The sequence below is a fragment of the Chrysemys picta genome, chromosome 1, assembly GCF_011386835.1.
Source record: "Chrysemys picta bellii isolate R12L10 chromosome 1, ASM1138683v2, whole genome shotgun sequence".
Taxonomy (NCBI): Eukaryota; Metazoa; Chordata; order Testudines; family Emydidae; genus Chrysemys; species Chrysemys picta.
The window spans coordinates 294,909,103-294,922,695 of record NC_088791.1 but is presented as its reverse complement, the minus strand read 5'-3'; the positions used below and the strand labels follow the sequence as shown (position 1 = coordinate 294,922,695).

Genomic DNA, 13,593 nt, shown 5'->3' with positions numbered 1-13,593 from the left:
ACAATTTTTAAAAGTTTAAATAAAAATTCTTCAGTCAAAGTTCCTTTTATGCAAGCTCTTCCCAAAATTCTCCAAATACTTTAAAATATTTTTTTATTAAAGTAAATATAATGTTCTCATTATTTGCTTATCTTAATGCCCACTATGTCTATTTTACTACTTCATTTGATAATATAAAATATATTCCCAGGCATACCAGATTTAATTAGGTTGCAGGATTCTGGATCTTCTAGCCGCACATCTGAAAATGAAGCCTCAGAAGGCAACTTCTTCTGTTCATCTTTTAAACTTTGTGCAATTTGCTGCAGGGGAAGATATGTCATGCAACTATTACATTAAACAGACTTTTTTTTTGGTAAGAAGAATCTGTAACTTATGTTTCCAATGTAGAAAAAAGTTGTATTAATATGCCCAGCCTACCTGGATTTTCATAGCAAAACCAGATAACTGAACAAATGTTGCTTCTGATAAATGGAGCTGGTAAGGAATTTTTTCCACAAAACTTTTTTTTTTTTGTCAGAAAATGCCAATTCATCAAAACCTTTACTGTTTGTGGGAAAGGGTTGATTCTAAATTTTCCATTTAGAAAAAATTTTGAAAATTCAGAGACGTGCTCAGCAAATGGAGTAACTTTGATTTAACACTATATTATATGAGGACTGCAAGATATTCATTTTTTCTGCTGCTATTTGCTATGCTGGGTTCAGCTGCAACCTTAAAACAGAGATCAAGATTGTCTAAATGTGTCATTTTGACACTTTCCAAATGAAAAAGTTCTTTTGTAAGTCTAAACGATTTTTCATGTCAAAATCTAAGTTAACATAGTAACAAATGTTTTAAAAAAAAATTTTAAAGGTCAAAATCTAACTGAAGTGTTAGATTTTGGGCTAGTGAAAATCTGAGTCTGGCTTTTTGTCTTGATTCAGGATGAGAAAATTTTTCAAAATCTCAAAAATTCTACCACAATGGGAAAACTATTTCCCACCTGGCACATCTGTTCATACAGGAACAGAGAAATGTTTAGTACTGAGATCAGAGTCAGAAACTTTACACTGAATGGTTCTACTAAAAAAAAGTGACTAATAAAACATAACAATGGGGTTCCAAAGTTTATCTGTCTCAACTCCTGTATGAAAAGATTCTCATAAAAGTCTTGTTACTTATAAGCTGCCTGCCAGACCTACAAACTAAACTTGGACTCAGTCAAGCTGGATTTGTTTCTTCTCACACTCCACCACCAGTAATCAAGGTTCTGTAGGTCAGTTTAGGCCCTCTGTTACACCTGGGGAGCACTAAAGCCTTCTAATATTGGCTCAGTGACCCCTGTGTAATCTTATTGCCTTTAAACCGTTTGCACAAGTGTAAACAATTGAATCCCAAGTAAACAACTCTGCTGATGAGCCAGAAGGAACAGACATTGGGCTCACTTTATTCACTGTGTTACCTTTGTTAGGGCTAACAGAAGTAAAAGGCAAAGATATATCCCTAAAGTGAATATAATCACATACAAACGCATAACAGATCTATCCAGTAAAGAGGTGCCATTTTGACAGTCACTTGCCACATTTTAAGTCATTTTTCCTTGATTTAAGAAATAGCATCTCCTGTGTGTAAAAAATATTCAAATTAATACCAAAAAGACAGTAGTCAATGTAAAGTGATACATGTTTTAATATGAGGGTGGTTTCATTAAGCAAAGTTACCGTAATTGTTACTGTTGGGCCAAAATACATAAATATATTCATGTACTGCAAAATAAACATTCTTTATATTTTTAAAATGTGAAAAGCAACACAACAACATGGAGAGTGAAAAATCTATTCATAAATGCGTTGGGCAAATAGAGTAACTCTGACTTAACATTGTATTAAATGAAGATTGTGAGATATACATATTTTCCACTGCTGTTTACTGTGCTGGGTTCAGGTAGCACCTTAAAATAGAGATTAACGTTTACATTTAACAGACTGCAAGTTCTGAGGTGTGGAGAATCTATTTGTTTACATTGTCTGGAAGGTGCCACTGAATCATAGAAATATAGCGCTGAAAGGGACCCCGAGAAGTCATCTAGTCCATCCCCTGGCAGAGGCAGGGCCTATTATACCTAGACCTTCCCTGACAGACTTGTCTAACCTGTTCTTAAAAACCTCCACTGACAGGGATTCTACAACCTCCCTTTGTAACATGTTTCAGTGCTTAACTAGTCTTATAGTTAGAAAGCTTTTCCTAATATCCAACCTAAATCTCCTTTGCTGCAGATTAGGCCAATCACTTCTTGTCCTACCTTCAGTGAACATGGAGAACAATTGATCATGGTCCTCTCTATAACAGTCTAACATATTTGAAGACTTATCGGGTACCCCTTAGTCTTTTCTTCTCAAGACTGAACATCCCCAATTTTTTAACCTTTCCTTACAGGTCAGGCTTTCTAAAACTTTTATCATTTTTGTTACTCTACTCTTTACTTCCAATTTGTCCACATCTTTCTTAAAGTGTGCCTAGGGTGACCAGATGTCCCAATTTTATAGGGACAGTCCCGATATTTGGGGCTTTTTCTTATATAGGCTCCTATTATCTCCCACCCCGTCCCGATTTTTCACACTTGCTGTCTGGTCACCCTAAGTGTGCCATCCAAAACTGGACACAATACTCCAGCTGAGGCCTCATCAGTAGAGCAGAACAAATACCTCCAGGTCTTACATATGACACTCCTGTTAATACACTCCAGAATGATATTTGTCTTTTCTTGTAACAGCATCACATTGTTGGCTCATATTCAATTTGGGATCCATCATAACACACACTCACCCCCAATGCTTTTATGCAGTACTACTACCTTCCAGTTACTCCTCACCTTGTATTTGGATATTTGATTTTTCCTTTTTAAGTGTAGAACTTTGCACTTGTCTGTACTGAATTTTATCACATTGATTTCAGACCAAGTCTCTAATTTATCAATTTTGAATTCTCATCTTGTCCTCCAAAGTGCTAGCAAGCCCTCTCAGCTTGGTGTCATGTGCAGATTTTATATGCATACTCTCCATTCCTTTATTCAAGTCATTCATGAAAATGTTGACTAGTACTGGAAACGGGACAGACTCCACTGGGACCCCATTACACATACCCTCCCACCGTGATCGTGAACCATTAATAACTACTAAGTATGTTTTTTCAAACAGTTGTGCATGCATTTTATAGTAATTTCATCTAGACCACATGTCCCTACTTTGCTTATGAGAATGTCATATGGACTGTGTCCTTACTGTTTCTTGTAACCCTATTAGCCTGTAGGTGCTTATAAATTAATTGTTTGATGATTTGTTCCAGTATCTTTCCAGGTATCTACACTAGGCTGACTGGTCTATAATTTCCCAGGTTCTCTTTGTTTCTCTTTTTAAAGATAAACACTATACTTGCCCTTCTCAAGTCTTCTGGGACCTCACCATCCTCCATGAGTTCTCGAAAATAATCCCTAATGCCTAATGGTTCCAAGATTGCTTCATCTAGTTCCTTAAGAACCCTAGGGTGAACTTCATGAAGTCCTGCCAACATGAATACAAATAACTTATCTAAATATTCTTTAACCTATTTTGGCTTGTGTTTCTTCACCCCTTCTGTTAAAATTAATTGTGTTAAGCAGAACTCTGGTACTGTAGAAAAATATATCATTAATGATACAATGTCAACTAAAAATGGAGGTTGTGGAGAACGAAATAAGGGAAACTTTTTTTTATTTAAATCTTCAGATTTGTATGTGGAAAAAGGGCAAAAGTGAGGATAGCAAAACTTGATTTTTGTTTAGCATTTTTTAACTAAATAAATTTTTTTAAGGTGCTTTGTTTATCAATATTTTAACTGAAAACTTTCCAGTTTGCCAATATTCACCCATTACAGAGATTTGGACAATTGGCGCACTTAGGAACCAGCTGTTCAAATTTGACCCATGGAACCTGATTCAACATTTCAATAGATTCCATGCAGATCACAATTTATGGGATGGGTTTGTTCTGCTTTAGTTAAGTTTGGGCACTGCTTTCTGTTTAAAGGTGGACAATTCTCAGTACTCTAAAATCCACATGCTGATTTGGATTGTTTACTCCTATAAATGTTATCAGCGGGTGACATCAGAGAAATCTCTTTAGCTCATTCTTCACAAGAATTCAGCAAAAGACTCTCCAGACTCTGCTTAGCACTTTGAAGTCCTGTTACAGTGCTGCACTTTAGCACTTCAAACTATCTGTCAGACTGGCAGCAGCCATTTGAAAATGGAAAGAGGACGTTTGAGCAAAGAGCTTAAAACATGCTCTTTTACTGCGTTACATTTGAATAATTCATTTACTCAGACTTAATCATTGCTCTCCAAATATTCAAAGTTTGAGGTTTAAAAGTGATCAGAATCACAATGACAAACAAATCAGGACATGTAAGAAGTGGAAATTTATACTATCAGTGGAATTAAGTGTAAACCTCTTCTTCTCTATAAATGATCAGCCACGGAATCTTAATTAGCATATTATCAGTAAGACAGACCTTGGCTACACTAGAAAGTTGTACTGTTTTAGTTATACTGCTATAGTTAGAAGTGGTAAAAATAGCCTCCCCGCCAAGCGTAAGGGCAGTTATATCAATATAAAGGTATTTTATACAGGTATAGCTATCCATGAATAGGAAGAGAAATAACTATACTGGTTTAAAAGTCACCTTTATTCCCGCATACCTTTATAACTGCATCCACTAGGGCTTACAGTATAATAATTTCGGTTAAAAAAAAGACAGCTAACTGAAATCGTTATATCGGTAAAACTTGAGTGTAGATTATGCTTGAATGGATGCATCACATTTAACAATGTTTTTTTTAAAAGGACATTATACTTTATGGGAAGTATGATGATACTACATGTATAAGGCCAATATGTTCACAAATATGAATATCGTAACTACTTTTATACAATCCTGGGCATTTTGTGTTTACTACTTATGCTTGAACAATAATATTGTAAGAAGTTTTATACTGGTGAGAAAACATTCAAGATTATAGGAACATGGATAGGGAATTGAACAGGACACTTCTTATAAAGCTTTGTCAGTTTCAAGGACAGAGTTATAAAAAAAATTACATACAGTTTTAATAAATTTATTTCTCCTGTCCAAGGCAAGCATTTGTACAACTTAAACCTACAGCAACATGCGCCAACCCAGTGATCACAAAAAAATGCCTCTGAGGATGTTTCAGTAGCAGTAAGTCTGACAATGCCATCTGTGCTGTTCGGTCAGTTGGAAAATAAAATGGACTAAAAGTTACAATCTTACAAACACAATGGCCAAGTAAGGCAAGGTTCCAGTCAAAGCCTTTAACATTCTGAGCTCTCATTGCCAAATTAGCATCAGCAATCACTCTTTTTACTATGATTTACCCCTTTCATGAAATATCAGTTTTTAATATGCCTTAAATTATGTATTGAGTTCACTGTTTTCTTTATAGCCAAAAGATTTTTTTAAATCCTTCTTTGACAAGATATTGACACTATGAGTCATTTACCTGAGATCTTGTATTAATTATACTAATTTATTTTAAATTATAAGTATAATTATCTTTTTAATTCTTTCCAGCAGGACCAGTGTGAAGAGCATGAACTTATCCTGCAGGGAGCTAGGAACGGCTGTCATGAATAGCTAGAGAAAGTAGCTACTTGAAAGAGAAAGTTATTGGGAACTACTACTGACCTAACAAATTCATCTTTGAAGCTTTTTTTTTTAAGCCAGTATCTTGACCAGCAACTTTGAAAACAAAGTATCAGCCAACTGTGTTCGTCCATAGAATTTATCCTACAATTCAGTACATTTAACTCCAACTTTCCATTGACAAAAACAAAAATCAAGAACATTAAAATAAACAAACAGAAATTGTTTAAAGAGGAGAAAGTTAGAAGCACCACAATGTACACTAACGCGGTGGTGAAAACTGTGACCAGATTCACTTAACTTGATCTAAGATATATTATACTATCTGATTTCAGGGCCAAAGATTAATCAATGGATGCCAACCTGATGGTGTCAATGCTTTTAAATACACATATAAACAGAAAAATCCTGTTTGCCGTGCTCTTCATTATATAATTGCATATGATGTATAACTAGGAAAACAAATTAAGCAAACAGATACTATACCTCCATCATTTCCAATTTATCCGGATATGCAAGATCCCCAGGAGCAGGCTTGTAGCCTATGATGTCTGTCTGAATGTAGATGAATGTCCTGTAGACAAGACGTTCTTGTACATCCTCTAACATCTGCTGGACACCAGCAGCAAATGCACCCAGTTGTTCTGCTGACAAAAGAACATCAATACAATTGCTCATTAATTACATCTAGAAAAGTAATGTTTAAAAAGAACTTTTGAGTTTCATACTTTGTCACAAATTAAATTACTTGCTGCAAAGAAAGCCAGGCCCAAATAACATTTGAAGAGCTGCATGCTGAGTGGTTTGTTACAAACCATGAATTCTTGTGCTCTTAACTACAGCGCTGCCAGTGACTTGTTAGCTGGTGTGGGGCCAGTCACTTTCAGCTCTCTCTGCCTAAGATTTCCCCATACGCAAACTGGGAATACGACAGAACATAACATACTATATTATAGTTTAAGTATGCTGATGTTTTGGGAGATGCTAAAAATATGTCAAAATGAAGTTTCTGCCTATATACTAAGAATTTGCCCTAGATTAGTTTTGTCATATACACAGTAAAGTATTACCACGTGGACTGAAAAGTCATACTGCAGGACAAAGAGCTACATGTAATTTAGCCTACCTACCTCAATAAGACATTTGTATGTACTTAATGATCCAAGTAGAAGCAGCTTAAATCAAAATATCAGCTCTACGTTTAAATGGTAAAACCAGTAAGTAAAAGTTAGCCCAAAGGCTACTCTGCAAAGTTATTGTGTTTTGTTTTTGAAAGTGTGAGGGATCAGGGTCACAATAAGGCTCTTAGGAAAGTAAATTAACTTATCTTCACAACCCCAGAGATGGATAGCCACTCTGCTTTATATACCAAGGATCAAAAGGACCAAATCTTTCATGGAGTTATTGCTAGAGACATGAGAGTTACTCTAATGAAAGGTTACATAACACTTTAGAAATGCTTAAGATGTCCTACAAAGGGGGAAGGGGGGGCATTGAACTTGTGCCCTTTTTGCTTGCACATAAAGAAGGCCAGTCAAAAGGCACTTCCCTTTATACTTTTTTTTTTTTTACCATTAGAAATAAAAATATTTCTACCCCGGAAGACACTACGGTGACTGGAAAATTAGCAAAATTAAGAAAATTCAAGATACGGAAAGCTGACCAATTGAAGTAGGAAGGATTTCTTAGTCTATTTAAACTGTACTTAATTTGTGCTGTGGTGAAAAAAAAAATCTTTATTACAGGTTCAACACCTGCCCTTTCAGCATAGGTGAGACAGCTCACAATACACACATCTAAGGTTCCCAAATAGGAAAAAAACAGATTTGACATTACTGATATTTCTAAGGTAAAACAGTCAGATGAGCAGAAATGTCTGCATTTTTTTCATATGCAATTATATACTACAAGGCAATGGAAATCTGAAAAGATCCTGAAGGCATATGACTAGATTTCATAAGTTTCACAGTGAGCCACAAATGAATAACTAGTCCCTAACAGGAATGGCTTGATATTTACCAGAGGTGGTTTTTACCAGGTAAAATCATGATTTTTACCACCCCAATTTAAGGCATTTGCTATTCTGAAAACGGTTTCATTATTTCACACCTAAAACAAAGTGTAAGTTACATAAGACAATAGGATTCATAGCTTAATTTAGGATTGTACAAATAAAAAGTAAAACTGCAGTGGGCGTAATATTAATATATATATATATAAAATTATAATACTGAGCATCAGCAGAATGTCTGTACACATTTTGGGCTCAGTATCTTCTCAAGGAAGCTATACATGTCATGATTCATTTCAGTTTTCAATATTACACAAAAGTCAAAAACATTCCATTATATGAAAACAACAACAATGCAGAGTTCTAGGCTTGACGCATTAAGCAATCACAAGCATGCAGAGTTGCAGACTACCAGGCCAGGTCCATCTGACCTTGCAGCAGCCTACAGCAGAAGACCAACTTTGATGTTGTAGATAGATTGAGCCCATTCCTCAGTTTTGAATAGATATATCCAAAGTTGAAAAGATTCATTATATGCTTGCTGGACACTGATGCAATTATTTTTCCCAGTTTAAACTGGGTTTAAGTGGAATTTACCAGCACCGTGTCCTAATCTAGCTTTTTTCCCCAGGAAATTGCCAACCCTGGTTCTGACATGAACAAGACGACTTAAAAAAAAAAAAAAAAAAACTGGAATCCCTGACTAGATATAAAGTATAACGTACACCATTCCTTTCATTGCACTCTATGGCACTAGTCCTGTACCCCACAAGTGCACAAATTCATTGATCTGCGTAATTCCATTAACATCAACATGGTTAGTTGTGAGAGTCAAGTTATACACATGTATAAGCATTTGCAGGATCAAGGCCTGTTAGTAAAATCAAAATGTAGCAAGAATGTCTAGAATACCCCTTGTATACTCATTTCAATGAAGAAATGTTTTTAAATAAATTGTTTACCATAATGTAACCAAAAAAAGGACAAAGTTCATTTAAAATAATCATGTGTCACCTTTGACATGTTTAGCACATAAGAAACATCTACATCCGGTCTCCTATGAAGTTTAGTAGTTTCTAACACTGATTAACACCACAATCACTCATTTCCACCTATGTATTACCATTGTTCTGTACATGGTCTTCAAGCATCTCATTTTTGAGAATTCCACAGAGTTCAGACAAAGTTTCTAAGTGAATAACATGGATGATCAATGGCCTGAAGACATCATATAATGAGACACACAATTTCTCCAAAAGTTCACTAGAAGAAAGATAAAAATGTATGATATTATAAAAAACATTTCCAGGATACCAAAATACAACACTAAGATCATGTTACAGAAAGGACTAATTCCTGTATCCCAGCACCAATAAACTGTTTTCAGCATAACGTATCCCAATTTTGATCCAACTGAAGTTACCATTCATAACAGAATTATATAAAATCTACATTGAAGATAGCTAATCTCAGACCCAATTTACAAGTCTGGCGTCCCTTCTCCTTAGAACTGATGTGTTGCTATTGAGAGCACAGTTCTATAATTAAGCCCTACTTAAAGAGTATTGCATTATAGCAAACTAGGAAATACTAATATTTACGCTAAAATAAGTTTACATTGTCATTTTTCGGTGCTCCCTCTCCTATCATAGAAGATTTGTGTTTTAACAAGAGCTGTCGCACTCTCTCAGATGAGCTTCTCCTAGATTTCAGTGAAGTCCCAGTAATGTACTTATGAAAAGCAGAACATTTAAATCATGCCTGCTAATGAATAGAAAATAAGTGGATTTAAAGTATTCACTTTCATATCTTTGCAAGTTTACTCCAATATGAAAGTCCTCCTAAACTAGGTAAACCATGTTTTTTGAGGCGGAATTACTGACAATTGTAGTAGGCATCTTGAATTTTTTTCATAAGACTGTGACCAAGAAACTGAATAGCTGATGAAAATGTATTTTTAAAATGTACATATTTTGGTATGGGTGCCTTTAGGCATCCTGCAAGAGCTCTCAAAATATAACACAGCATAATCAGGGCCGCTTGCCAAGGTAAATTAAGACCGGAAACTGAGAAAAGGGGAGAAATTTCAACAGCCCACCACCACACACAAAAAACCTAACAGCAAGAATTCAGGCCAAAAATGTCAAGCCTGGGTGCCTAAAGGAAGGTTTATAAAATCCATATTCAGGCACCAAAATGAGTGACTCTCAGAGAATCAGCATCTTTGGGAAATAGGGCCACTTTTATTAGATGCCCGAATATAGATTGTTGGGCATCTAAAGACTCGAATATTTACCTAAGAATTATACAATTTGTAGGGAACATAGGAACCAGGGAGGAAAGTCTCTTATCACTAATGAGCAATAACTGCCTTTCATCCAGATTCAAAACTACAATTATCAAAAAATGTAATTAGATTTTTGGACTATGTATAGTGTTGGTTTGAGTTTCTGAACTGTAACTTAAGAGCTTGCCTAAATACAGTTTTTTGCACTGAATTAATTATGAACATCCACATTAGAGTTTTTGGTGATTTAACTAAATCAGTTTTTAAACCAGCTTAGTTAAGTCAGTGCAAATCTGTGAGACCACCAGACCTAAGCATTCAACTTAGCGCAAAGTGACCCTCAAACAACTGTTCTTTAAGATGAAAAAGAAAAGAATAAGCATCTTAATTGTAGTGTTCCTAATCTGAATAGTCAATATTTGCATATTCCCAATGATGCCCGAGGTTGAACTGAAGGGCAAATGAGACAGGTGTACTGGTACTCTTCCTGGCTCTGTCCACTCAAGATGTGAAAATTGGGCAATACTCAGCAGATGTTCAAAATACGATCATTTGTACTCTGCTGGGCTTCATAACTTGGCTCCTTCTTAATGGGGATTAGATATCCCTGGGCCCTCCTCACTGAAGCATGGATCCCCAATTAGGCTTCAAAGGGCTCCTTGGGTATAGTATCCCAAGTGAGACTCAGATGCGCTATTGGCCTTTGGGAGCTTGGCTTCCCTTTAATAGGGCTCTGATGCCCTCTGCTTCTCCCCTCTAGCTTTCAGCTTCAAGGGGCCGACTGGAAAAAATGAATGGAAGTATTTCCCTCAAGCTCCACCCACCCACAACGTGACACTAAAATGATGTCAGTCAAAGTAGATTGTGTAGATTTTCATAATATCAATGTCCCTCTTTCACATGTGCTTTGAGTATCACTGACTTAGTTAATTTTGACATTTAAATAATTACTGTTACGCATCAGTGTTAACTCCTCAATGAGAGGAATCAGAGACAGTTTATGCCCAAGTGCACAGACACTACAATGATAGGCACAATATAAGAACCTGAAATAAAGTAGAATAATGACTTCCAGAAGGGAACTCTTTCAAATCACATGCATCAGTTCACACTAGGTTCAAGAGTTTAAGACTATCTTCAGAATCATAAGGGCCTGAGACTTCAAAACAATTAAATTAAAACTTTGATTCTGGAGCACAAAACAGGAACCATCAGGAAAAAGTATTAGTCCATGCAAACCACCTAAACACTGCCTAATCTGACCTCTGATCATACTTATTGTCTAACACTACATTAAGCATGGTATGCAATTAAACAAGAACCATATGTACTACCTACTCCAATTTTGGTGTTGGTTTTGTGAAAAACTCATTGTAAAGCTGGTGTTCATCCTGGCACACATGGACCATAAAGGCACAGCCACTTCGTACCTGCATTTAATAAATACAAATACTTAATTAACAAATTGTATCTTTCTTGCATTTACATTGAAAGGGATGTTAGTGATTGCTGCTACAGATAAGACTAATTTGGAGTTAACTCTCTCAGCTGGTCAAAATTACACTATGTTGACAATGAGGTACTAGATCTCTAGCACAGATTTTGCCAAACAAGTGAAAGCTCCTTTGGAAACTTTTTGTTTCTGCATGCACTGAGCAAAGTTTAAAAGAGAATCACTTTTTGTCACTGTCGCTTTGTGAGGAGCAGCACAGATTTTACAAGGGAAAAAACCCCATAAACTTTACTGAAAACTGGACAAAGTTTCATACTAATAAAATTTCTGGAAATCTGTCATTTTAGCCAAGACTGATTGGATCTGGAAAGGAATTTGAGTTTTGCTAAAGAAATCTGAAAACATACAAAAAAAAGCCACCACTAAGATTCTTACCAGCGCACAATGATCTCTGTTGTTCTGACTGGTTAATTCCGTTACAGTACTAGTAATACTAGGGCCTAGCAAGTGTTCCCGCTGAGCAAGGTAACATTGATGGATTTCATTCAGAAGTTGCTGGTACCTAGCCAAAAACAAAAAACCCAAACAACCGTGTACAAGATATTTAGATTTCCAGATCACCATTGCCACTATTCTAACTTTTCTGCTACATAGTTTCAAAACAAAACGAAGTTATTAGTTGTTTGTTTGTTTGTTTTTCCAAAAGCAGTATTTATTTAACTCAATATTTTTAACTGAGGTAAAATATTCCAAGCTTCCAGAATTTCAAACACTTGAAAATATATGTATTACATTATACTCACTCTGGCATCTTCTCAGATCTTTGCTCTATCTGCTCAATAAGAGTCTATATGGGGAAAAAAAGGGGGTGGGAAACCATGAACTCCAAGCATATTAAAGGTGGATAAAAATTATTTTTTAATAAAAAAAATCATTCTTAAATTTAAACATTTTTCTTTTAAAAAATACACCTATTTAAAATTACTTTTGAAATTATGACAACCTACATTAAAGCTTAAGATCACTATAACCTATTAAAATCAATTAAAAAAAATATTAGAGCAATATGTTTGTTGCTGAAGTTTTACAGAAAGTCAAACCACTGAACTGGTGGAAGACACTGGCTAAGCACTTGGAACAAGAGTTTGTTGAAGTGCTAAACCAGCTTTTAACACAGCAGTAGGCTCTTCTGCAGATGGAGTGAGAATATTTTCTTCATTCTGGTTTATTCAACTCATTGGTTTCAATATTTAGTTTGTTCAAAGTTGAGAAAAATTAAGAATTGGAAAAACAAAAACAGGAAAGCTTGTTTCCCTCTCCAAATCTATCGAAAATGAGGTGAGAGGTTGAGATCCACTAATTCTAAAGTCTTGAAAGATGTGGTGACCAGAAACAATCAGATTAATTCACTAACTACTAATAATATTTCCCTTGTTTAATAATTCAGTTTTAAATGCAAAACATGCTTTGATACTTACACAAGAAAAAAAGTATCAGAACATTAAAAGATGATTTTATTTAACTAATAACAAACAATTTTAAAATGCTGTTGGTATATTTTTAATTTAATTCCAATTTCCATCCAAAACATAGCTTGACACAAATAATGGGTAAAAATTTAATGTTCATCATCTAGTAAATAAGAAATGCATCATTCACCATTTTCTAACATAGGAAGGTAGATCTGAACACTATCCTTAAAACAGAAATAAATTGCAGTCCACATATTAACATTAACAATGAATCTAAAAGTCATTTTATGGCTTCACTATCAGCTATTAATTACCAAGCCACTTACTCTAACTTTGGGAGCAGCAGCTCTGAATTTTACGTAAAATAGTGTGAAGGCATTGTCAGAATTTGGCACAGATGAAGGATCCTGAAAAGAGAAAAAACAAATTGATAAATAAGACTCCTCTATATTTAGCTCATAGTATTAACTGGTTGAGACATTTAAGCTTTTGAGGAACTGTTTTGTGAAATTTTTGCACTTTTATGACCTTTTTATGCTTTTCTATTCAGTGTGCCAAAGGCTGGCACTCTCTCAAAGCTCAGATAAACCCAGTTGGGAGAACAATATTCAAGACCAGAGCAGCAAGGGTTAGAATATTTATTGCACACTTTCATTTTTACTTCTCTCCCTTCTTCTCCACTAAAAAA

General features: G+C 35.2%; 1 protein-coding gene across 3 annotated transcripts in view; it reads right to left on the bottom strand.

Annotated features, from left to right (window-relative positions):
- Positions 1–13,593, bottom strand: part of COG3 (component of oligomeric golgi complex 3) — a 48,362-nt gene that overhangs the window by 21,120 nt on the left and 13,649 nt on the right. For 2 of the 3 annotated variants that reach the window (XM_065593495.1, XM_065593504.1), the window contains exons 8-14: positions 13,232–13,312; positions 12,237–12,280; positions 11,869–11,995; positions 11,319–11,410; positions 8,817–8,956; positions 6,169–6,329; positions 197–302 (exon numbers count right to left, since the gene is read on the bottom strand). In XM_065593495.1, the coding sequence (XP_065449567.1) occupies positions 197–302; positions 6,169–6,329; positions 8,817–8,956; positions 11,319–11,410; positions 11,869–11,995; positions 12,237–12,280; positions 13,232–13,312 (751 nt within the window). The remainder of the gene's footprint in view (positions 1–196; positions 303–6,168; positions 6,330–8,816; positions 8,957–11,318; positions 11,411–11,868; positions 11,996–12,236; positions 12,281–13,231; positions 13,313–13,593) is intronic. The other variant, XM_065593502.1, reaches the window with a different exon arrangement.